Genomic DNA, 26,132 nt, shown 5'->3' on the forward strand with positions numbered 1-26,132 from the left:
CTTTGTCTTGTCTAGGGCTTCTCTGGCCTGAGGGTGGTAAAACCAAGCTCGGAGGAGGTTGGGATAGGAGGTTGTGAAGAGGAGGGCAGGAGAGGGAGGACTAAGGCTAGTCCATTGTAAACCAGTCATAAATTACTGCCAGCAGCAACAGGCTTTTCTTTGCTCTCCCTGAGTAAGGCACTGCCCCAAGTGCCTTACTGTCTATATAGATCTAGTAATTCATTTAACAGTCAGGGTTCCTAAATGGAAGTTGATCTTTTTTGTTTGTTTGTTTGTTTGTTTCGAGACAGGGTTTCTCTGTGAAGCCCTGACTGTCCTGGAACTCACTTTTTAGACCAGGCTGGCCTTGAACTCAGAAATCCACCTGCCTCTGCCTCCTGAGTGCTGGGAGTGCACCTCGCCTGGCATTGGACGTTGGTCTTAACTATTCCTTTTTACACACGAGGGAGCTGAATCACAGAGGGGGAACAGGTACCTGGGCTATGGTCACAGAGCAAGTGGGAGTCAGGGGTGACACCAGAGGCTAGCTACTTCCAAGCTCATAGCTAAAAGCCAGACTACGAGACAAGGAAGGCTTCCCAGTGCTGCAGCGGGCTCACAGACTTTACTGGATGCCCGAGAAGTGAAAGGCTCTGAACTGTAAGGCAGACTGTCTTGGATTTCATTTCTGGCTGCACCTGTGTGCTTCTTCAACCTCCCAATGAGATGCACAGTCAAGAGATTCTGCATATGGACACGGTCACATGGGTGGAGGCACATAGACACAGCCTTGTACTGTTGTGGTAAATGCCACAGGCAGGCTGGCTTGTCATCCATATTTCATGCCTCTGTCCTCCTGCCTCTGTCCTCCTGCCTCTATAACAGACACAAAGCCTCATAGCTTCCCACACTGATAGAAGGACCAGGACCCTGAACCTCTGGCCACAAGGGTCTGGGGAAACTTCTAGAAAAAAGAAGATGAAGCTTGCTTGACAGGAGGACGTGATGCCTTTTACCCAGAACGTCCACAGGGCTCAGCAGCCATTTTGCGACGAGGAGGAAAGGGAAAAGGCAATGAATGAGTAACTGCCTGGCTTTGTTTGTTTTTACGACTACTCCTAGTCTGGTTAGTTTTTACTACCAACTTGATACAGACAGAGTCACCTGAAAAGAGGGAAGGAACCGCAACTGAAGAACTGATCAGACTTGTCTGGGTGTCTGTAGGGTCCTGTCTTCATTGTTATTTGATAGAACAGGATCAGGCCCACTGTGGGCGGTGCTATCCCTAGGCAGTGGGCCTGGCCTGTGTAAGACAGCTAGCTAAGCAGAAGTTAGGGACCAAGCTGGTAAGCAGCATCCCTTTGTCGCTTCTGCTTCCGTTCTGGTTTAATCTCCTGGCTTGCCTTTCTTCAGTGATGAACTGTGACCATAAAAGTAAACACTTTTTCCCCCCAAGTTGCTTTGGGTCATGGTGTTTAATCACAGCAATGGAAAGCAAACTCGGTTAGCCCCCAGATATGAGAAATGCCAGTCCTGTAGACAGGTAGACAGGAAAGTGAATGGATCGAATGGATCTGTGACTTAAAATGGCAATTGCTCATCTAGTTTTCTGTTCTCTGTGGCTTATGGCATTTCCAAACCTACAACAGGGGGTTAAAATAGGATCTGTTGCTGGGATGTTGTGAGAGGGAAATGAGATCATGCGTTAAGGTCTCAGGTCTTCCTAGTTGCTGCTGCCTTAAGTAGGGAATCATATACCACACTGCTTGAGACCTGCTTTCTGGGAAGCACCCCCTTGTAAGCATGGACCTCAGAGAGCAGGGCCAGGGTGGCTGAGGCCTACCTCGATCACTGAAGTCATCGACCAACACAATCTCCGCTACGAGCTCTGGGGGCGAGCGGTTGAGCACGCTGTGAACCGTGCGCAGCAGTGAGGACCAGCCCTCATTGTGGAAGGGGATGATGATGCTGGTGTTGGGGAGCGTCTCCAGGTAGAGCTTGCTGTTACAGCTGGAGGGAGACACAGAAGAGAGAAGACACTGTTCAGGGTCACCTTCAGCTCTCACATCGTAGTGGGGGAACACAGATGTAGCTTCAGGCTAAACGGGAGTGCCATGTCCTTTCCAGACATTAGTGTAGGAGAGAGGTGGAGAGACCTCAGCCACTGGAGGACCTCATTCTCCTTGGTCCCATGGTGTCCTGCTTACACGGCTAGCAGAGTAGGGCCTGTGCAAAAGACCCTTGTCTTAGTATGAAGTCAGGTTCACAAGTATGCCTGCAAGCACACATGTATGCACACATGCATGCACACATGCATGAACAGACACACGAATGCAGGAGTGTGCACACACATGCACAAGTACACACACAGACACACACACACCATCATTTACAAATAGATATTTTTACTTAAATTTCCAACCTAGAAGCCATCTATCTGTCTACCTGCCTCTATCTGTCCATCTGTCTATCTTGTCTGATTTCCTGGCTATCTATCTATCTATCTATCTATCTATCTATCTATCTATCTATCTACCTACCTACCTACCTACCTACCTATCTATCTATCTATCTATCTATCTATCTATCTATCTATCTATCCTGATTGCCTTGCTAGAGATTGTAAAGCAATATTGGGTAGAAGTGGCAAAGGTAGCTGTCTTGTCCTGATATGATCCCTTGGAATGGGTTGGGGGGACCTTTTATGCTCGAATATAATGTCAGTTTCTGTTTCCATCAGTGCCATTTACCAAGGAGTTCTTATATTTAGTCTGTTGGGCATCTGGCTCCAGCTGCCCACTGCTGAGGTTACAGGCACGCAGCCACGCCCATCTTTTTACACAGGTGCTGGAGATTCCGGCTCAAGTCCTCACACTTCCATTGCCAGTGCTCTCACCGACTGTGACATCTTCCCAGCCCATGTCAGGTTTTTAAAGAAGTGGGTGAGTCCAGTTCTGGGGAACACTATCTAAGTCAGTTCGCTTAGCTTAAGGTTATTACGCAGAAGGAAAGCTAATTTATTTGCTTTACAGTGAAGTCTGTTTTGCTACAGGAGGGAAGGATGGGAGGAGGGAAGGGGAAGGGAACCAAGGGGGAGCAGAGAAGACAGCCGTTCTGAAGGAGTTATCCTGCATGGACCAGCAGCCTCAGTTCTGAGAGCTTGTTAGAACATTAACTCTCTTTCCTATCCCAGACCGCCTGCCTAAGAGCCCCTCAGGGCAGTCCCCAGCAGTTTGCTTGTTTGCTTGTTTGTTTGTTTTAACAAATCTGGATGACTCTAATGCCCACTCAAGATCAAGGGCAAATATTCAAACTCTCAACACCACTGCAGAATGGTTTCCTGGGACCCCGAGGACAGTGCGGAGGGTGACTTGAGGATGCTGGAGGGAGGCACAGGTAAGGAGGTGGTGACATTACCATCAGGTTGGGGGAGAAAGAGGAGTGGAAGGAGGAGGAAAGAGGAAGAGGTGGGAGAGGAAAAGAATGGGTCTGAGCAGGCAGCTGGAGCGGCATGATGGGTGGGTACCTGTGGATCAGTTCCTATCTAAGCTCTGACGTGACCCCAGACACGGGCAGACCAGGTGGGCATGTCATCCCTGCGGGAAGGAAGGCCTGAGAACTGAGGAAGGGAAGCAGCCACTTAGAGTCCCACTGACAGGGCAGTCCACAGGGGACACCACTGGGCTTGAAGCCCTGCCAGGAGAGAAGCACAGTCCTGCTTGTCACCTGTGTACTGGGGGGGGGTGTACCCCAGAAATGAGAAAGGAGCCTGAGGGAAGAGAGATGGTGAGAAAGCATGTCTGGGCACCACGCAAGAGTGTTTCCCTTGGCTCCTTAGCTATAAACTGGTCCCCCAAGCCCTCACGATGACCCCCACCCATACGTACTGTGTTGCTGGTGGCACATCCCAACATAATGCCGTCTCCTAAGAGGTGATTCTCAAATCCCCACGTCCCCAACCTCAAGGTCCCACAAGACTATGGCCGAGGAACAAATCTGGCCGCTTGCTCTTGTGTGGCCCTGTCTGAGTTTCATTTCTGTTGCAATGATAAGATACCTTGACAAAAAGAAGCTTAGGAGGGAAGGGGGCTTATTCTAGTCACAATTCCAGGGCACAGTCCACCATATCGGGGACTTAAAACAACTGGTCACGTGACGCTCACTGTCAGGAGTGGTGAGAACTGAGGGGATTGTGTGCCTAGCACTCAGCCTGCCCTGTGTGGCCACAGACCAGTGTTCAGTCCCTTTCCGATGTGGGCACCCCCAGCCCTTCCCTCTGCCTGGGGGTGAGACAGCTTTCTCTCTGATGTGCCTGGTTGGAGCGGAATGTGGTAGTGTGCACCTGTCCTCCCAGCCCTGAAAGCCCTGGTGCTCTGATGGGGTGGGAGAGGGGGAGGGTGCCTGCCTGGAGTCCAAGGCCAGCTCCAGCTATGCAGAAACCTAGTGTCAAAACCAAACAAAACCCGAAACAGCAGACAGCAGCTCACAGCTGGCTCCAGTCGGGAGCGGGAAGATGTGTGGGAGAAAAGAGACAAAGCTGAGTTCTTTATGAAGCCTGTCTCCATTCACAGATGCTTTGCTGAGAGCCAGCCACACACACCTGCTCAAGACAGCCAGAGGAGCAAGGTTTATTACCACTTCGTCATGGGCCTCAGCCCTATGAGGCATCACTATGTAGATTTACATTTCTGACTTTCTTGCTCCCAAGTTCAGATGCAGGCAATCTCAACCAGACCTTGGAATATGATATATATATATATATATGCCTGTACGGTTCTACCTTCTCCAGACTTCTTTGTTCTGGTCATAAACAATTGTTTCTTTTTCTTTTCTTTTTTGAGACAGGGTGCTGCTAGCTAGCCAAAAGCTGGCTTAAAACTCATGATGTTCCTCCAGCCTCTGCTAATGACTGTGATTCTTAAGGGACATCACGGCAGAGGGGTAGGTGATAGCTGACAGCTGCTAGAAATAGACTTTACCCCAGGACACTTGTTTCATGAAAGGAGAGAAGACAAGCAAGCTGGAAAGAGTTACAGGTTCCAGAATGTTCTTCCATGGTGTCTCCAGAAGCAAAGGACTGGAAAGTACCAGTAGGGCTCACTTTCTACAATGGAGAGGATTATTCCTGAGGAATATCACACGGTTATGGAAGGTCACTGACAAACATGAACATAATACATAAAAGAAGCTACTTGTAGAACAAAACACATCCACATTGTTGTCCAATCAAGACAAACACTAAACTCAAACATGTCTATATATACTACGAGCAAAGACCAAATGGTTTTTGTGCACTGCTTGGGCAGAGCTGGGATCGGAGTGTGTAGGGATGGAGAACTGTTAGTCCCCCCAACTTCCATCCCAAGCCAAATGTTGAGACGAGAACTTGCCACAAGGAGGGCACTCTGTTCTGTTCCTAAACTAAGCTGCTTAGCTTGTTACCAAGCTTCCCCAATACCATCCTCATGAGGAGAAAGGTGATGCTCTTTCATTCCATTGCCATGATAAACAGCACAATCAAAGACACATAGGAAAGGACAGGGTTTTATTTTAGTTAACACTTCTGGGTCACAGTCTATCACTGAGGGATGTATAAGCAGGAAATTTATGTACAAATCTTGGGAGGAATGTTGCTTGCTGACTAGCTCACAGGCTCATGCTTAGCTAGCTTTCTTATATAGCTTTGGACCACTTGCCTAGGGAATGGTGATGCTCACAGTGGGCTGGACCCTCCTACATCAATTATCAATCAAGGCCTGCCCACAGACCAACCTGATGAAGACAGAGACTCAATAGAAAACCTCTTTTGGGTGGTTCTAGATGCCTTCACTTTTCCTTTGTTGTTCTCTTTTCCTTTAAATTCTTTCAAGACCAACATCACTAAAAATTTGATTCATATTTAACTAGTCCAGTTGGATTCCAACTGCCTGTTCCTGGGTAGGTGTGTATCATCTCCAACATGGAGTATGAAATGCAAGTGCAGCAGGTGTTGGCCATGTTTGATGGACTTTTCCAGAAAAACCTACTCGAAGTGCTAGTTCAAGGACCTTCAGCCATTAACAAGTAAACGCCTATGATCCCTTCCTCCTCTCTGTGCGATGTGGGTTTCTATCTACATGAGAATGTGGTGGTAGAGAGTCACGTGCTTTGATCTGCCCTTTTCTAGCTGTGTTGACTTTAGCCAAGAGCACCCCTAAGATTCAATCCAGGTGATGCAGTGGGAGACCTCCATAAAACCATGCCTAAGGGGCTGGAACCACACTGTAACCGAGAAGTGCCCCACCCAGACCCCAGTACACCAACAAACAAATAAAAACACATGACAAATAGAAGCTTTTATTAAAGATGAATGCAGCATCTATTTCTAGAAGATTCAGAAAATGTCTCTGTTTGTAAGAACAATAAAACAACAATGAAAAATCCAAACTCAGACATACAGACCGCCCATCGGCTGGTGTGGCTGTGGGTGGTTTTTAGGCAGCATGTGTTGTGGGTGATACATGCCTGTTTGAGCTTTAGCAGACAGGAAGCCATTTTTGCTTGTAAGCTATCAGTCTCCACAATTTTCAACCTAAAGCCTGAGCCTACTGAAATATGGCTTTAAAAACTGAGAAGGGGGAAAAAAGTCAATTGGAGAAATTTTATTGGCTGCCATTGTACTTCAAGGCTCATAAACCTTTAAATCTTGATATTGGGTCCAATGGATCAATAACTGCTATCTTAATAACCACCCCACGGTTCAGAAGGAAATTGTTTGACTTTAGAGGCGAGCTGATGTACCGCCTGAGAAAGTGGAAGTGCTACAGAGAAATCCGGACTTCCTTTCCCAGGGCACAGACATCCCCACCCACAAGGGCTCTCTCTGCCCATAGCTGCCTCTATAATCAACTGTCATGTAACAATGCCCACATCCCTGCCGGCAGCCAGAATTCTGCATCCTGGGTGCTTCTGGGCACTCTGTTTTAAAGGTATCCACCAAGCTTACTTTACTCCATGACGACGAAAAGGATAGAGTCTGCTAGCCAGTACGGTGTCATCTAAGCCTGTCACTAGTCTGCAGGAGATCTAACCAACTTCTCTGTATGGTAGCAGTGACAGTGGGTGTGGACTCCACAAGAAACAGTGGAGGTGGTGAGTGGGGGCTCTTGCTGACCTCTGAACCCTGTGATCCCATCCCCTCAGCTGCTCTGTCACTCACCTCCATGCAGTTCCCAGGCAGTCCCTGCTGCCTCCACCCTCATCGTGTCCTGAGTCCTCTGCTGCTCCCAGCTAACACAAGTCACTCTCCCATCTCCTCCTCTGCTGTCACAGACTCTTAGCTTGGCCCCTTGTTCCCATCTGTGGCTGCTGGCAATTATTCATTCTTTGTGTGCATGCGTGTGGGCCTATGTGTGCCATGCTGCACATGCACCCTAGGTGTCCACCCTTACATTTTGCCTTGCTTGAGACGGGGTCTTATTGCTGCTATCAGACCCAAACTAACTAACTGACCCACAAAGCTTCCAGAGGCTCTTGTCCTCTCCTCCGTCTCCATCTTGCTGTGGGCGTGGCTAAGGTTGCAGACACATTCCACCAGGTCTTGCTTTAGCTCTTAGAATCTGAACTCAGGTCCTTATGTGCTTTACCCACTGAGACATCTTCCCAGCCTCTTTTCTGGGTCCCCTGAATGTAGCTTTACAGATGCCTCCCAATTTGGAGAAGTTCAAGCTGCTATCTTCCTTTTCTTTGCCACAGATTCCAATTAATGTGCATTTTAGATGGATTGTAATTGTCCCAGACTTTCTAGACATTTCACTTTTCAAAACCTTTATGTTTTATTTTGGGCAGTTTGTTTTGATATGCCTTCAAGTTGGCTAACATTTTCCCTTGCAGTAGCTAATCCATCATTAGTCTACGCGTATTTCATCTCAGATACAGCTGGTGTTAGATCTGGAGTTTGGGAGCTAGAGAGATGGCTCACTGGTTAAGGGCCCTTGCTGCTCTTACGGAGGATTCAGCTCCAGTTCCCAGAACCCACTTGACAGCTCCTAACCATCTGTAGCTTCAGTTCCAAGGGGTCTGATATACTCTTCTGCATTCTGAGGACACCATATCAGTCGCATATACACAGGGTGTATATACATACATGCAAATGAAACACTCATAGGCATAAAACAAAGTAAATCTCTTATTTCTAGAGTCTGAGTCTTTCTATATTGTCTATGTCTCTACCTAACTTTATAAACAGAACATAGTTGCAGTGTCCAGCTAAGGCCACATCTGTATCTGCTCCAGGAGGTTCTGGCTGGTGACCGTTGTCATTAACACAGGTCAGCTGCCCCGCTGCTTTTCACTTGTACTGATATTTGGCTGGCTATCAGTGTTCCCAGTTGAGTGTCTGTCTGTACATCTCCACCCTTGAACTTGGCATTGCGTCTAGTTACTTGAAAACACTTCTATTGTTCCAATTCATAATTTATGATGATTTTCAAGACTGGTCCAGAGAGCTAAAGAATTCCCACCAAGGTAAATAAACACAGCTAAGCACTACACCCGCCACATCGTGAAGTTTCAATTACGAGCTTTCCCGGCCTGAGCGGTGGGAAGAGGCACAGTTATCAGCCTTTGGTGGAGTTTCTCTAGTTCTGCTGGGGAATTGCACACACACACACACACACACACACACACACAAACACTCACACTCACACCCCGCCAAGACACACACTGAAGAACCCGTGAGACTCAGACCCTCTGCAGGCAGTGTGAGCTTTCTCTCTGTGCTCTGGGAATCCACCAGTCTCTGTCCTACCATCCCTATGGCTAGCAACTGAGGTGTGTGCCACCACACCTGGCTTTTATGTGGGTCCTGGGGATCTGGACTCAGCTCTTCCTACTTGTGCTGCAAGCACTTTATCAACCGAGTCCTCTCCCCAGACCAACTCATTCTATCAGTGCATTTAACATGACTGTCAGAGGTTACAAGTTTTACCTTCCTTTTCATTTGGACTCTGTAACCTGCTGGAGTTGTAGAGAGTCTCTGGAGAATCTGGCCTATTACACTAATCCATACAGTCTTCTGAGGAAATCCAGAATATATCAGAAATTATCCATGTTAACACAAAAGGAGAAACCAAGAAGGGGACATGGGAGTGGGGATGTGGTAGGTGAAAGGTTCCATTCGCATCTACCCCTTCCTGAAGTTCAATGATCGGGATGGAGTAGGTCGTGGCTGCGGGCTGCTGACATCCCTCCCCATTGTGGTTAGCTCTGCACTGGCAAACTGACCCTCCAGCTGCATGGATCCCAGAGGAGCCTGCAGAACCTACTCACTTCTGCAGTCAAGACTCCCTTATGTCACCCGCTGTGGGTCCTGAAGAGTCCCTGTGTTTGGTTGCCAAGCAGCCCGGCTGGGTTCCCCAGCAAGTAGGGAAAGTGGGCCAGCCCACCAGCCAGCCCGTGTTCACGCTCACTTGGCTGGAGGTGCAGAGGGCAGGCCCACTCAGAGCCAGCTGGCCACCTCCCACATGCTAGCCCAGCAAGTTGGGGCCAAAGTGCCTAGCTCCTGTTCTCTGTGGGTGTGTCTCCAGGGCAGCTTCTGGTGAGAATAGAGGCGAGCGACTGGCATAAGCAAACAGCCCCTCTATCCTGCACTTGTGGTGCTGTTGCCAAAAGTCAGTTTGAAGGCATGAAAGGAAAAGAGGAACCCCGGCTCCTGCCTGAGAAGTTGTTTAAGCTAAAGGGAACTAAAGACGCATGCTACTCCACAGGTCTAATTTACTCATGTGCTCCCACAGACATACGGAAGAAAAGCCTCCCAGAAAAGCCTCCCCTCTGGGGAGAGAGGAGGTCTTCAAGGTAGCTGTCTATTTGCTGCTGGAAACTCAGCTTCCACACTTGGTGACTGGAAAAAGCAGGTGTTAGGACATACTCAACATTAGTAAGCAGGAGGCTAGTTGGGTGGACAGGCTGCTACCTGAGGTGCCAGAAGTCTCCTGAGCTCAGACCCCTCCTCCCAAGCCGTGGACACATTTCAGGAAAATATTCTTTTTTTTTTTTTTTTTTTGGTTTTTCGAGACAGGGTTTCTCTTTATAGCTCTGGCTGTCCTGGAACTCACTTTGTAGACCAGGCTGGCCTCGAACTCAGAAATCCGCCTGCCTCTGCCTCCCGAGTGCTGGGATTAAAGGCGTGCACCACCAATATTCTTAATGTGGAAGAAAAAATATATATACAAAATAAGGACGAAAACCTGTAGAGATGGCTCAGCAGGTAAGGAGATCGCTACCGAGCCTGAGAGTGATCCCAGGAACCTACAAGGTGGAAGGAGGAAACTGACTCTGGTAAGCTGTCCTCTGACCTTTATAGGCATGCTGTGACATATCCACACACATGCACACACATGAAATTTAAAAAAAAAAAAAAAAAAAAGGAAAAGGAAGTAACCAGGCAGACACCGTTTCTAAGTTTGGACTATTCAGTTGAGGATTTACTTATTTTATAATCATATAAAAATATCCCTCATGTAAATCTATTTCCTCCTTAAGTCAGGGTAGCACTTAGTGAGTTACATGAGCTAGGCCTGATGACAAAGGCCTGTCATCCCTGCTATTCGGGAGGCTGAGGCAGAAGGACAGATAGTTGAAGGCCCATACCAGGAGAATATAGAGAGTCGGTGATGAGTCGCTATGCTACTTCCGAAGAGCTCAGGATGGTGGGAGGTTGGGACCACTGGAGTAAGGTTTTGAGTTACGACCATAGGTGCTCCTGGTGTCAGGCACAGGCTTGGTCTGGTAACACACATTGTCAGCTCACTGATCTGAACCTGGAAACATCAGTGTGGCTGAATAACACTCTCGTATGTCAGCAGAAGATTCTAGATCATGAAACAGTAAGTCCTACAGGCAAGCACCCTGGGTTCCTCTTCTGTCTCCTCCATGTAAGAGTTTGATGCAAAGGGTCTGGTCCCGGGGGACAGCCTGTCTTCCAAGCGAGGCTTCCCGCCTGTGTGGTTTCCTATTCTACCCTCTGTCTGCATCAGAGTCACCTTTCAGGGCTTCTGAGGACACTGCTGGCTGATGGCCTCCAGTGCTTCAGGACAGTTAATCTGCATGGAGGCACAGGAGTGAGCTGGAGAGAGCCCAGTGGGTGAAGTGATTGCTGAGCAAGCCAGACGACCTGGGTTTGAATTCCTAGAATCTACAGGAAAGCTAGACACGGGTGTGGACCACCTGTCATCCCGGCACTCCACCAGTGAGATGGGAGGAGGGGAGAACTTCTGGGAGCCGGCAGCAGCTAGCCTGGTGTATACACGGTGAATAATAATCAGACCCTGTCTTGAACAAAGCAGAAGACAAAGTCCTGCACCAGAGGCTGTCCTCTGACCCCCACATGTGTGGTGACACACGTGCCCCTCACCCACTCTCGCAAGTGTGACAAATGCCCAGGTGAACCGGTGCCAACTGTTCTGCAGACACTTGGAGAATTGCTGGTTCCTATTCTGAGGGAAGGATCACCCTGGTGCACCATCCCCAGACACTCCAGCTCCATGCTGCAGAGGGTCTGACGGCTCAAGCCTCTGCAGGGGCTCTGTTCCACCTGGCAGCTGGCTGGCAGCACCTCAGGTGAATGCTTGTTTTAACGAACTCGCGCAACCCAGAGCAATGGGCAAAAATCCTTAGTTAGACAGCAGAAGATGAGAGACGTGAGACTCACTTTGGGTGCCGGATATCGGGGAGAGAGCGATTCAGGGAGATTTTATCACTGACGTAGATGTTAAATCCATTTTCCCGGTACGCCTGGTCCACTCTCTCGGCATCGGTCATGGGGTAAGGCTTCCCCTGTTCTCCATATCCTAGAGGCAGAGAGCAAATTCAGTGTTGCTGGTTTACCTGACATCTACAGGGGTTGAGACTTGGGGTGGGGGGAGGGGAGAAAGCCTTACACCTGGGGCTGGAGAGATGGCTCAGTGGTTGGCGCACTGGCTGCTCTTGCAGAGAAACTCAGACTTGGGTCCTAGCACTCACATGGTGGCTCACAACCACCTGTAACTCAAGCTCAGATGCCCTCTTATGGCCTCTATAGGCATTCCACACCATGTGCTAAACAGACTTACATGCAGGCAAACATTCATACATATAAAATAAAAACATCTAAAAAGTTAAAAAAAAATCTTATGCCTAGTCATGGGTCACATTAATTACATCTGCACTATTGTGACCAAGGACCTGAGAAAAGCAACTTAATGGAGCCAGAGTTTTATTCCAGAGAGTTCTGTCCATTGTCACATGGCTCTGTGCTTCTGTGCTCTGTGCTTCTGAAGCAGTACTCCTTGGGAGGTGGCAGGAGTGTGTGGAAGAGGCTGCTACCAGCAGGGGGTGCAGGAAGCAGAAAGAGGGCATATAGAAAGAGGTCAGAGCCGGGCGTGGTGGCGCACGCCTTTAATCCCAGCACTCGGGAGGCAGAGGCAGGCGGATTTCTGAGTTCGAGGCCAGCCTGGTCTACAAAGTGAGTTCCAGGACAGCCAAGGCTACACAGAGAAACCCTGCCTCGAAAAAAAAAAAAAAGAAAGAGGTCAGAGTGATATTCAGCTCCAAGGATACCCATCCCCCCAACCCCAATGCTCTACTTTCTGCACAGAGGTCCCGCCCCTTACTTTTATCTCCTCCCAAACTGTCGTTGTATCAGTTTCATCACTGTTGGGTCCCAAACCCTGCTGATGGTGTTCTGGGGGGCTTCAAAATATCCAGCCACACCTTCCAGAAACATCTCTCTCTTCCAAGGGCTTCTTTGGAAATTGGACAGATCACTCACTGTTCTCACAAGAAGCCATGCACTCTCCCTCTCTCTTCTATCTGGACACTGGAGACAACCTGACGACAGGCAAGCACTATGGACTGCTACTAGACAATATTATATATTAACTAAGCCTGCTTAAAGGCTGTGCAAAGAAACCTTTAAGGATGGACACCATGCTTTGTCTGTTGAGACTGAAGACTTTCTCTTCAGGCCCTCCCCAGACCATCTTCAACATAATAAATCTCTCTTCCCTTGAAGAGGAGCTCATCTTGTTGCCTTTCTCTTCAACCCATGTCTTCTAGTAGCTCATCTTCAGATCAGGTCAGAGCTCCACAGATCTGCTTGTCTCCCTCACAGACACACCCAGAGTGAGTTCTACTAACCTAAGCATTGAGGAAGTAACAAAATTCGAGGCTTTGGGGCCCAGGCTTGGGAGTGTGGCTTTTGTGGCTTAGTGCTCCAGGTGCTGGTCATAAAACAGATAGCGACATTCCTTCCTCCACCCACCCGCTTCCTGGGTTCAAAGAGTGTTCATTCAAAGAATGGCACCCTGACCATTACTGGAACCTGCAATGCAAATGTGCTATCTTTAGGGGCTCTTAGATTGTTAGGGGCTCTTAGAAACTGTCTTGAGAGATAACCTGACACTTGTGACTTTGTACTTCCTTGTGACTCTTAACTGGTATTTTTGGTATTTTCCAACAACGCCCTCCCCACCTCCATGAATTGTGGTTTCTTCCTTTAAATACCCCCTTACTCAGCTACTCGGGGCGCCATGGTCCTCTACCCCTGCGTGGTGTATGACCATGGGCCCTAGAGCACTCTTGAATAAAAATCCTCTTGCAATTTGCAGCAAGACCGTTTCTTGTGTGATTTGGGGTGTCGCCTCTCCTGAGTCAGAACGTGGGGGAGTCCTCACGTTGTGGGTCTTTCATTTGGTGCATTGGCCGGGAAACGTGACCACCCCTCACACCCAAGAACCGACTTGGAGGTATTGGGGAATCCCCTCTTGTGTGTGTGCCGGCCGGTGTCTCTGTTTTGAGTGTCTGTTTTCTGAAACGTACATTGGAACATGTGCTTGTTGTGTTGGGTTATTTGTGTCTTGTCCTATGTTTCTGAAGCATGGCGAAGTCTGAGTTTGGATCCATCTGAGTTTATTGAATTTGTGCTTTGGTTTTCGGGTTGCGAGATCGTGGGTTCGAGTCCCACCTTGTGCCTTGGTTTTACACCTGGCAGAGTGAGGGTCTCCCTTCGGGGGTCTTTCAGCACATCTTAAAAACCCCAGATAACCAAGATTTAAAAGAATACATTTTCTTCTACTTTTTAAAATCACGTGGGGGCTGGAGAGATGGGTCAGCAGTAAAGAACACTTTCTCACAGAGGATCCGGGTTTAGGTGCCAGCACCCATACTGTGGTTTACGGCAACTCATAACTCCGGTTCTAGGGGATCCCATGCCCTCTTCTGACCTCCTCAGGTACCAGGCACACACGCAGTACCCATACATACACACAGGCAAAATACTTGCATATATAAAATGAAAATAAATCTAATTTTTACAAAAATTTTGTGTGTGTGTGTGCATATCTCTGTGTGTGGGTATGTGCAGATATGAGTGCAGGTGCCTGTGGAGGCCAGAAGGGGGCCTTATGTCCCCTGGAGCTGAAACTGTAAGGCAGCTGTAAACTGCCTGACATGGCTTCTGGGACCAAACTTGTTATATTTGTAAGAGCAGCAAATGCTCTTACCTGCAGAGCCATCTCTCTAGCTCCCCAACAATCAATATGAACTTCACCCAAACATCCCCCCAAATTGTGCAGTGGAAGTGAGAAGAGGGGGAGGGGTGCCAGCACTCATGTGGCCAGAGTCCTGTTCTGTACTCCACTGATCTTTTCCCTGGAGTCCCCATAGCAACCCTGTAGAGTGGACTTGAGAACTGTCACTCTGAAGGTATATGGAGACTCATAAAAGGTTACAGAACCAAGTTTGAGGGCTGAAGCCCATGCTCCCTGCACTCCCCCCAGAGCTAGATCCCCCTGCCTGCTCACTTCTCCTGGACAGGAGGCAGGTCTGCTTTCTCTGAGCCAAGGAACCCTCGCTATAATTGTCTTCTCTGATACCAGCAGCAAGCATGTCTAGGGGAGTCAAACGAGAGGCTACACAGCGATAACTTTCTGTGAGTTGTCAATCGCCAGATAAACCTGAGTCGATCTGATTATCATCATCTAAGTGAGGCAAATGTTCTGTGTTAATCAAAATTGCCAAACAAGGGCTGGGATGTAGCTTAGTGGCAGAGTGTTTGCCTAGCACCTATGAGGTACTGGGTTGGGGCTAGATCCTCAGTCCAGCTGTAAATAAATAATGAGTAATTTTTTAAAATGCCATGATGATAAAAGACGATTTGATTTCTCTCTAAACTTGAGAGATAACTTAAAAGAGTAACCATATCTACTATGCCAGGTCTGCTTGGAAAGTTCTGTTGCAAGTCCCAGATTCAGTGGACAAAGGGTTGGCAATCTCTGTGCCATCCGGCTGAGAAGGGTCTCTAATGCTCCGACAGCATGTTCTCTGGGGGAATTCATGAGCTTCTGGAGACTGAGGGTGGACACAGCCCTGGGAGAAGCATCTTGAGGGTCTGCAGGACTGTGTCTAACAGTCAGCCACTCCAGCAGCTGCTTTGAGCCAACCACCCTCTGAGTGTTGCAAAATCAAGGTCACTGAGGCTGCTCAGGTGCAGGAGGTAGAAAGAGGTCTGACTTCTGCTCAGAACAAGGCTCCAGGAGACCTGCACAGCCATAGTCAGCCCCAAATGCTGAGCAGAGGAGATGGGGCAAAGGCCAGCCAGCTGGACCTCAGGGCAGCATCCTGGCCATGCTGCGGCTTCTGTCTTCTCAACAGACAAGGTCTGTGATAGTGGAGGAGGCCTCTTGGTGTGGAAGACTCAGTGTGTACTTAGCGCTCCTTGGTCTTGTTAATCACTTTTTCCTGTTTTTCCTTTCTGTTTTTTTTTTTTTTTTTATAATTAGGCAACTTCATAAATTACTTAAAATATTTACTCTTTAATACTTATGTATAATTTTATTTCAAACAAACAAGAAATCACACAGCCTTTTGCTTTTCATAATCTTTCTGCTGTTCTTTCTTCCCTTGCCAGGCAGCCCTATATGGATATTCTAATAATTCAGGCACAACTGTCTGGCCAGCTGTGTCTTTGCAGATGTTTCCTTTCTTAATTTAAAGGAGGACCCTTCTAGCTTCACTTAGCATTCCTGGCACACAGAGCACCATGTGTCAGGGCTGGGTACGCTGTGGGCATCAGCTCAGTTATTACACCTGCTCTCTTTGGAGCTTTGTGGTGAGTTGGTTCTGTCATGAATAATTTAGAAGGGACACCTTTAACCCAGATCACCACACACCATTTCAATCCCTCTTGCTACTGTCTCCACTTTCCACTCAAGCAAAGCCATTATAGCCATCTTCTCCCTCTACACCCTTGGAACAAGCTGACTGTGTGAGGTCATCAGAGGCTCAGGAATGGTGGAATTCAGTGGCGACCCCACAGCCTTTGTGGGAGGGGGGTTGCAGCTGCTCTCCTGACCTTTGCCTGGACTCTGCAGAGAAAAATCTCCACAATCTCTGTATAGATATTTGTGTTGGCCCTTACCCCATCTGCCAGCCATACATGAAAGGCGACAAAGCCCTATTAGCAAAAGGAATCGATAGTTGGTGAGGAACTGCCTCTGCCTTCCAGTTCTGGGTTCGAGTCTCAAGTTGGCCTTACTCTCACCCTGCGTGATGACTGGCAGGTGGCAGCATCTCTCTGGGGTACAGATTTCCTCTTATTCAGCTGGCCATAAAGGCCTGATCAGGTTGAAGAGGGTGGAACGTGCTTTGAGATCAATCCCTGTTGATTTGAAACATTGTTCCTTCCTTTGGGATGGGACTTGCTAGGATGGAGACACAGTCACGTGCTGATACGCAGGTGGCAGGGCAAATGTGAAGTCAGTGGATCTGGTGCTGACAGCCGAGGTCAGGTGGGTGAAAGGTAGGTATGGTTATTTGGAAAGACGGTGGCAGGCAGGAAGTGAACAAGAGGTCTAGACACCTCTAACACACTCAGCACATGTGCATACACCCATGGCACACTTACACGATGCCCACACTCGGCCGCGCCCTCCATACCTACGCGCTGTGCGTCCCTCCTGATAGCCTCCTTTTTATGCCAGTCCTTCAGCCTTTGTTCAGCTCCCAAGAAAAATGTCTTTTTTTGTCGACTGTGTAATTCCTTCAAAAATAAAAGAAAAAAATTAAGAAAAAGAAGAAACTATGAAAAAAGAAGAAAAAGGGAATATTGGTGATAACAATGGTCCAGAGGCTACACTGCTTAAGGAGAACACTTTCGCCTGTCCAGCCCTCAGCATCTTCCTGAGTGCCAGCCATGTGCCTGCTAGATGAGCTGAGGCCAGGGGGGGGGGGGGACACAGAAGCTTAGTACAACCCCTTGGAAACTCGCCACCCAGGAGAGGAAGGAAAGACGGGCACACTCATCCACAGGACAAAGTGCTCAGTGTGTTGCTGCCCAACGGGAAGGTACTGAGACAGTCCTGGTAGGCAAAGCAAGCTGCTTTCCACATTGAAGAAAGAAAACGAGGGGTGGCGGTAAGCCCCTGTAATCCAAACACTCGGGACGTAGAGGCAGGAAGACCACCAGCTCTAGGCCAACATAGCCTACACAGTGAGACAATGTCACAGGCCAAAACAAAATAAAAATAAGCAGAGGCTAAGGGGTGTAGTTCAATGGTGGAGTGCTTGCTTAGCGTTCATGAGGCCCTGGGTTCGGTCCTCAGCACTCCAAAGGAACAATCAAGAAATACATGATGTTGGTTTGAGTAACGTATTTATTTTTTAAGGATGTATTTAATTTTGATGTGTGTGTGTGTGTGTAGGGATATTGCTGTAGAGGCCAGAAGAGGGCATTGGAGCCCCTGCAGCTGGAGTTATCAGCAGTTGGGAGCTGCCAGTCACAGGTGCTAGTCCTGAAGGTAGGACCAGGGCACCCTCTTAACCACTAAGCTATCTCTGGAGTCCCAATACATTTCATAGAACCCAATCCACCTTCTTCGACGACATGCAGTCCATATAACACATAATTGTGGCATTTTACTCTCTTTTTGGACTAAGACTTTGACCTTGTCCTGGCTTCATGCCAATTCAAACCCCTTTCCTGTGCTCTGGAACTGTGCTCTGGAACTGCAGGTGGCTGACTGCCGGCTACAACCAGGGCAGAACCTGGGAAATGAGTGTCAGGTGCTGGGATGACACACTCCTGTTTGCCCAGAGTCCTGGGGACTCAAAACCAGCTTCTCATACTTGCTCCAAGCACACAACTCTTAAGTAACATTGATCATGTAATATTACATAAAGAAGCACCCCACGGATGCTTCCGAGGGGTGTGTCTCTGAAAGCTGAGATCCTTTTCTTTGTTTGCAATCATCTTCTGATACTTTTCCTGCCCCCCCCCCCCCCAGCTTCAGGACCGTTCCCTTGCCACAGGCAATGAAGACAAAGAGAAGGAACACCTTGAGGACGTGAGCTAGCTGGAAAACCTGGCGGAATGGACTGGAAATCCCTTCAGACAGCAAACTGTAAACGCGTGTTGATGTGTTCAGACTGACTGTGTCTGGGACCCACGCTCTTAGTCAGCATTCCAAAGGAATCCATCATGGCCTCAACAGCTGCTCGCTCACTCACTCACTCATCCAAATGGAATTTTAATCTTTGTTTAATCACCGTTTTGTGTGTCTGGCACCCTTAGCGGAGAGGAGAGAACCTCGAAACAAAGCCAACCCCAGTCTGCTGGAGAAGAAAGACTGGTCAGAGCACACACTCCAATCCTGAGACTGCAGACTTGGCTGGGCCCGTCAGCAACAGTGTTTGAACCTCTGGCCCGGAAGAAAATGGAAAGGGTTGTGGGCTTCAGCCTGGACTTGGGCTGCATTAGGGGACAGTCTTTGCTGCAGATGTTAGGGTGATTCTCTAGGCTCTCCAGAGGAGCTGGAGTGATTCTACTTCCGGGTCACATGCACTCTTTGATGCCAAACATTAAGTAATTCTTCTAATATCCTTTGTGTGTGTGTGAGTGTGTGTGCAATAAAACCCAAGAATAAAATAACATAGACAGACAGCAGGCAGACAGACAGACACAAACACACACACACACACACACACACACACACACACACACACACACACACACGGTCAGGGTGGACCAGGTAGAACTCATTTAGCCAGATGAATAAAGTTGTTTTACATAAGGTGTGGTGGTGTGACGAGAGAATGACCAGCACAGGCTCACATGTTTGAATGCTTGGTCACCATTTAGTGAAACCATCTTGGAGGTGTGGACTAGTGGAGCCATGTTGGAGGAGGTGTGTCACTGGTGGTGGGCTCTGAGGTTTCAAAACTCCATGCCAGGCGCAGTGTCTCTCTGCCTACTGCCTGCAGATCAGGATGCAAAGCGCTCGCTCAGCTACTGCGTTGCTCCATTGCCACCGCTGTCTGTCTGCCACCATGGTGATCATGGGCTCACCTTCTGAAACTGTAAGCAAGCCCTCAATTAAATGCTTTCTTTTATAAGAGTCGTCTTGGCCATGGTGTCTCTTCACAGCAATAGAAGGGAAGCTGGACAGTTGTAGGTTGAAATTCTCCATGAACTTTAAGACCAAACACGGAGTAATTTTCATTCATCCATGTAACAAGGGATTACTGAAGGCCTACGGTGTCCAAAGAATTCTGGGAGAGGCAAAGTGTGAGGGGTAACCTCAGGGTTAACTTGATTGGATTTAGCATCACCCAGGAGACACACCTTTGAGAGTGTCTGAGAGGGCATTAACCAGAGAGGTTTAACTGAGGGAGCAAAGTCCACCCTGAGTGTAGACGGTATCATTCCTGTGGTCCAGGGTCCCAGACCTGACAAAAAGGAGAATGAACGGAATACTGTCTCTCTCTGCTTCCTGACTGTGGACCCAATGTGACAATGTCTCATACTCAGTTCCTGCCACCATGCCACCCCTGACATGAAGGTATGTAACCTTCTTAAACCACTAACTAATATGAACCCTTCCTGGGGCTGGAGAGATGGCTTAGGGGCTGAGAGCATTGGCTGCCTTTCAAAAGGCCTTGGGTTTTATTGCCAGAACCTACACAGTAGATCACAGGTATCTGTAACTCTAGTTCCAGGGGAGTGGATGCTCTCTTCTGGATGCCACAGGCACTAGGGAAGTACAAGGTACACTGACTACATGCAGACGAACGCCCACACACATCAAAAAAACAAAAACAAACCATCTTCCTTCTGTAAGTTGCTTTTGATGATGTTGTCATAGCAATGAGAAAAGTAGTTAATACTTATAGTTAAATAAGACTGTCAGCGGGTTTAATAAATAGGATAAGAAAAGACACACATCACTATAGTGTATTACTTTAAAGGTGGTACAGATAAAATCTCTAGGTATTTAGAAGAGGTTCCCGCCGGGATGACTGGGTAAGGATGCCTAGGGAAGAGTCTTGGGAGGGGTGTGGAAGACTGGGGACGGGCTTGCTTGGGAGCAATGCAGAGGGGACTCCAGCTGGAGGGGATGTAAGTGGAGACTATAAGTGAGAGACAAGGGCAAAGGCCAGACCTGGCAGGAATAAATAAGGTTCAGAGGGTAGACATGAGCCACACAATAGGAGGAAGTCTGGACCAGTGCTGCTTGGCAGGTGGGAGCCACATGTCTCTCTGAGTGAGAAGTGAGACACAGCAGAGCTCAGGAATAAGTACTGAAGCCCACATGCTTTTGATCAGCCTCCTCCTCCTCCTCTTTCTCCTCCTCCTCCTTCTTCTTCTCCTCTTTCTCCTCCTCCTCTTCCTCCCTCTCCTCCTCCTCTTTTTTCTCCTCCTCCCCCTCCAAGGTAAGTGGGGATGGAGTCCACTTCATTTTCCTCTAGAGGAAGTGTCTCCTCTTCAAAACTGAGGACCACTCTTATTTTAGCCCTCACCAAAAAAAAAAAAAAAAAAAAAGGCTCGAGTGTGGTTAACTATGTCAGCCTCAACCCGACGTTTTGAGAAAATGTATATGGGGGGAATTTGTTTGTTTGTTTTTAACTTTAACCAGAACTAAATGGTTTGCGAACACACCTGAACTTAACCAGTACCATGCCCTGGAGAGCCTCAGAATGGAGTGCCAGGTGGGAACTGAGAAGCCAGCTTGGGCATGCTGCCCCAGGGCTCTCCATTTCAGGGTCCTTTGGACACTCATCTAAGGGCTGCCTGTCTCCCCAAACTGTGACCCCCCCAGAAAAGCAGGTCTCATTCTCACTGACTACTGAATGCACAGATCTGCCTCTACTTTTTTTTCCTGGATGGAAGGAAGGTCACACAGGGATTAGACAGGCCTAGCACAGTCACAAGGACATAATACCATAAAGGGCTTAACTTTATCCTCTGATCAAATGGCTCCAGGTCAGCTTAATTGGGTTGCAAAATTCTAAAGAGAGAGGGCTTGCCTGACCCTAAAGTGATTTCTGAAAGATGCCCAGGCTTTGAACTCTCATACCCGCCGTAACCATTGCCAGTCAGTGTCCTGTCTGTATTCCTAGCCCTGAGGTTGGCATCAGAGGTTCTGCCTGACTCTCCTCTGGGGCTTCTTTCATTTTCATGGAAGTAGCAGACAGTTTAGCTCACAAGCACCACACACACACACACACACACACACACACACACACACACACATCCAGTCACACACCCTCCATGCTTTTCAGTGAGAGAAAAACTCCTATCTTGCTTGATTCGTTCCAATCTGGTTTTAACTGAGATGGGCATCTTCTGCTGAGAAGCCTTGGTTGAGGTGGCAGGGAGTCTGACAGGGACCTGGAAGACCCAGCTCTGTCACTCCTTCTTTCCACATTGATGAGGAGGAGGGTCCACAGATAGGGTCCCGTGTCTGTCAAGGTCTCTACAATTTGGCCAGAGCATTCGTAGAAAAATGACCAGTTTGGAAAATGCTGAGGGGGCACCAACAGAAATGCGTCCGGAACTAGTGAGTTTAAAGTGTCACAGGAGTCGGGGATGGTGTGAAAAAGTTAATTTAATTTCTAAAAACTGGCAAGGAAACATTGGGAACTGAACTATCATTTACAACAGTGCCAACATACAAACACTTGACAAACTGAACAAAATAGCCAAGACACACACTGACAACTACAAGTGGGTGCCTGAGGAGGACAAATGATAGGCAAACCAGGCATTTGGAAAAATTTGATGCCAAGAGGTCAATTCTCCCAGAGGTGGGAGGTGGAGGCAGGAGGATCATGAGATCCAGAGCAGCCTGGGATGCATAGTGAGACCCTGCCTCAAAGCCAAAACGATGCTGGTCCTTAAAGGATTGGTCTATAGATGCAACGCAATCTTGGCAGAAACATGAAAGACTTAGGTAGTAGTTAAACAATGACACTCACAGACAGGAAAAAGCTGAAGGACACATAGACACCTTTCAAAGCTTGGTCCATGGCTACAGTGGACAGGAGAATGTGGTCCTTGAGTGAGGACAAATGACTAATGAGATCATGTTTAGAACAAACATATGAACAACCCCCCCCCCCCCGAGTGCACACATCCATCCATGTATATATGCAAACACACATGCTTGATCATATAAGTACACATATGTAGACACACACACATGCATATATATATACAAACTTATTGAACAAATTCTAAACAAAAAGGCTAAGGGAGTTGAATGGGACAACGTTTCAACAAAGGGTGCAGAAGGATTACATCTGACACACCAAAACCCAACACATTCTTCCAGCATGGTGCTGCTCCCTGCAATCCCAGCACTTGGGAGGCTGAGGCAGGAGAATGGTGAGTGCAGGAGAATTGAATGCAGGCTAGCTCGGGCAACAGGAAGAATGGATCACAGACAGACAGACAGACTAGAAAAGCTCAAGCCTAACTCTCAATGCACACAGAGGAAGGCTGGGTCACGGAAGCAATAAGTAGGTGGGAGTCACACCCTAGTGACTTGGGATTATTTAGGTAAATCTTTCTTCCTTCCTTTCTGTTTTCATATGAGTGTATATGAGTCCACATGTGTGTGGGCACATGGAGGTGAGTGTGCATGCAGGTGGAGGTCCAAGGATGGTGCTGGGAATCATCCCTCATAGCTCTTCCCCCTTTTTCACTGAAGCAGGCCCTCTCAATCAAACCCAGAGCTCACTGGCCAGTCTCAGGAGCCAACTTGTTCTGGGGATCTTCTATCTCTACCTTCCCAGGCTGGAATCACAGACGGGCGGCCACAGGCACCTGACAAGACTCCAGTCCTCATGCTGGGGAAAGGGGACAGGGCACTAGGGAGAGAAGTGTTCTAACCACTGGGCAATCTCCCCAGCACATAGAAAAGAAACTTCTTTCTTTTTATTTTTGTAATTCTCCTTCTCTTTTTCTCCTCCTCTTCCTCCTCCCCCCTCCTCATCTTCTTCCTCCTTCTCTTCTTCTTTTTCTTTTCTTTTTGAATCAGGGTCTCCCTATTATATAGCTGTCCTGGAACTTGCTATGTAACTGACCTTGAATTCACAGACATCTGTCAGTCTCTGTCTCCTGAGTGCTGGGATTAGATGTGTGCTACTATGGTCTATGTAAAGGCTTCGTAAATAAGACAGCATCCATTTTGCTGAGTTGGATGGAATCCATTACAACTATACCTTTTGCTCTTCAAGGCACAAACTGTGGACTAGAATATATCTGCAAAGTGTAACTGGTGAAGGACTTATACTCAGAGTGCACCAAGAACACTCAGAACCCCAGGTGTTGGTCATTAGTGACTAGGACTCACACCTGCCATAAAGCATCACTCACTACTTAGCAAGGTAGTGTAACTGAACACACAGAGAACAAGTGTTGGCAGGATGTGAGCGGAGAAACTGTGTGTCTGCTGGGGGAAATGGCAATGGGAACACAACTACTGGACAAGGCTGGAGGTCTCTCAAAAGGCTAAAACAGAACCATTATCACATGGCCCGGTGACTCCTCACCTAAAGGAATGGACAGGAGACACTCAGAGCCATACACTTGTGTTTCACTGCAGCACTGGTCATGACCACCCAAAGACACAACTCAAGTAGTGTCCAATATAAATAAGGCGTGGCCCAGGCACACAGTAGAACACCAGCTCAACCGTAGAAGGGGCAGACGATCAACATAGACCTTGGAAAGATATTAATGCTTAGTGAGATAAGCCAGACACAGAGGGTGTAAGGTTTAATTCTGTAAGTGCCTAGAAGATAAAGCCAGTAAAAGAAAGAATAGAGGTGTTACTGTGGAGCAGAGAGAGGGGGTGAGTGGTCTTTGGGGAAAGGTAGGGAAATGGTGGTAACAGATAGCACTGGGAACGTATGTAGAGCCCAGAATTACATACTTGCCAAAGGATGGAACTAAAATGTTACGCTATCTCCCTCTTCTGCATCCTAGTTTTCAGCACTTACATACCTGGATGCCAGCATGTACGTTAGCATGGTAAGGGCTATTTGAAAACCGGGAAAGAGCTCAGCTGGTAAAGTGCTTACCAGGCTGGAGAGGTGGCTCAGCGGTTAAGAGCACTGACTGCTCTTCTAGAAGTTCTGAGTCCAAATCCCAGCAACCACATGGTGGCTTCACAACCATCTGTAATGGGATTGGAATCCTCTTCTGGGGTGTCTGAAGACAGCTACAGTGTAAAGCGCTTGCCTTGCAAGTGGGGGAGTCCCGAGTTCAATCTCCAGAAGCCACATAAAAAAGCCACTGTGCCCTGAGCTTGTGATTCCAGCACTGGAAGGCACAAACAGGTGGATCCCCGGTACTGCCTGGCTGGCCAACCTACATCAGGTTCCCAGCCGGCAAGAACCCCAAGAGCAATACGAACAATGCCTGAGGAATGACACTCAAGGTTGCCCTCTGCCCTCCACACACATGTACACCCCACCCCCTCCTCAATACGCGCTCACCTACACACAACCACACGCATGTGCACACGTTAAATAAAGGCTGTCTGAAGTCCCACAGAAAGTTGCCTAACTTTGTTTATTTAATACAGTCTCCCCTCTCCCACTCACCCCCAGCCTCCAAGAAGTGATTAATGTAGCCAGGGAGGAAACTTGGGGATCTCATTTTTCTGCTAATAATCACGGGGTTCGTGAGAAAGAACCCAGCATGGCTCCTCCGCACACAACTCGCAACTGGGTTTTTGATTCTGCTTTGCTTCTTCAAAGCATTTCGATGCTGAGCATTGTGGCACGTGCCTGTCAGTCATCCCAGGGAGGATGGTGAGTGTGGGGCCAGCCAGGGCTATACATCGAGTCTTTATCTTAGAAAGGCGAAACACAACAAAAAATACCGCCAGGGAAAAGTCTGTAGACATGAAACAGCTGCACTCAATCTCAGTAACTGGGCAGAGGGAAGTGAAGTTTATGGTAACAACTTTAGAAGCACCTATATCCATCTCTTTATCCATCCACCCACTGATCCCTCTTCAATCCATTGATCCATCCACACATACGGCTACCTCCTTCTCCCATGCCTTCCCTACCATGGACCACCACCCTCTTAAACTGTGAGCCCCAAATCAAACTTGCCTTAAGTTGCAGTATATCATGTATTCTGTGACAGCAATGGAACAAACAGGCAACTGTCCTAGGCTAGCAGACAGACAGCCAATCCTCAAAGAGATGCAAGATCCCCGGGGCGGGGGAGGGGCAGGGCTTCCTGCTCTATGTGGGTGACCACAAATGCACATGGGAACCCAAGGCTGGAGAAAATACCCACTGGCCTGTGGCCCTGTGAGCAAGATTCAGTGGCTGTGTGAAATCCCTGCACATGGGAATTAGTTTATAACAAAGCACACGGTCTCTGGGAACGGAGGGCAATAAAATGATCTAAGGGGTTCATATCAATTTGTCCCTTGCATGTTGGGGTGTAAAAATCCAAAGTATTTGAGCCTTGGCCTCCCAACTCTTCTCTGCCCACCTAACAGTGTTTCTCTATGTAACAGCCTTGGCTGTCCTGGAACTCACTCTGTAGACCAGGCTGGCCTCAAATTCACAGAGATCCCCCTGCCTCTGTCTCCTGAGTGGTGGGATTAAAGGCACGTGCCACCATGTCCGGCTCCTTATTTCTTGAATACTCAAATTATGTCTTCTTTGCATAGCCTGTTCAGAGCTCTTGTTCTCCATGAAGCCTCCTTCTGTGCAGCTGCATTTAAAAGCAGACGTCACTGGGCCCTGAACGCTCTATTTTTCTCTCTTTGGAAGTTAGGGCACAGACCTGTTTGCATACATGTTGTCCCCTCCCACTGGACACTACAGTG

General features: G+C 48.2%; 1 protein-coding gene across 2 annotated transcripts in view; it reads right to left on the reverse strand.

Annotated features, from left to right (window-relative positions):
- Galnt10 (polypeptide N-acetylgalactosaminyltransferase 10) overlaps positions 1 to 26,132 on the reverse strand; it is a 143,429-nt gene that overhangs the window by 50,954 nt on the left and 66,343 nt on the right. Inside the window, exons 2-4 of one of the 2 annotated variants that reach the window (XM_021177122.3) lie at positions 16,933 to 17,035; positions 11,669 to 11,807; positions 1,823 to 1,989 (exon numbers count right to left, since the gene is read on the reverse strand). In XM_021177122.3, the coding sequence (XP_021032781.1) occupies positions 1,823 to 1,989; positions 11,669 to 11,807; positions 16,933 to 17,035 (409 nt within the window). Of the gene's footprint in view, positions 1 to 1,822; positions 1,990 to 11,668; positions 11,808 to 16,932; positions 17,036 to 26,132 lie in introns of those variants that run through there. The other variant, XM_029484011.2, reaches the window with a different exon arrangement.

Source organism: Mus caroli, unplaced genomic scaffold (genome assembly GCF_978045245.1).
Source record: "Mus caroli unplaced genomic scaffold, Mus_caroli_1 scaffold_13, whole genome shotgun sequence".
In the NCBI taxonomy this organism is placed as follows: domain Eukaryota; kingdom Metazoa; phylum Chordata; class Mammalia; order Rodentia; family Muridae; genus Mus; species Mus caroli.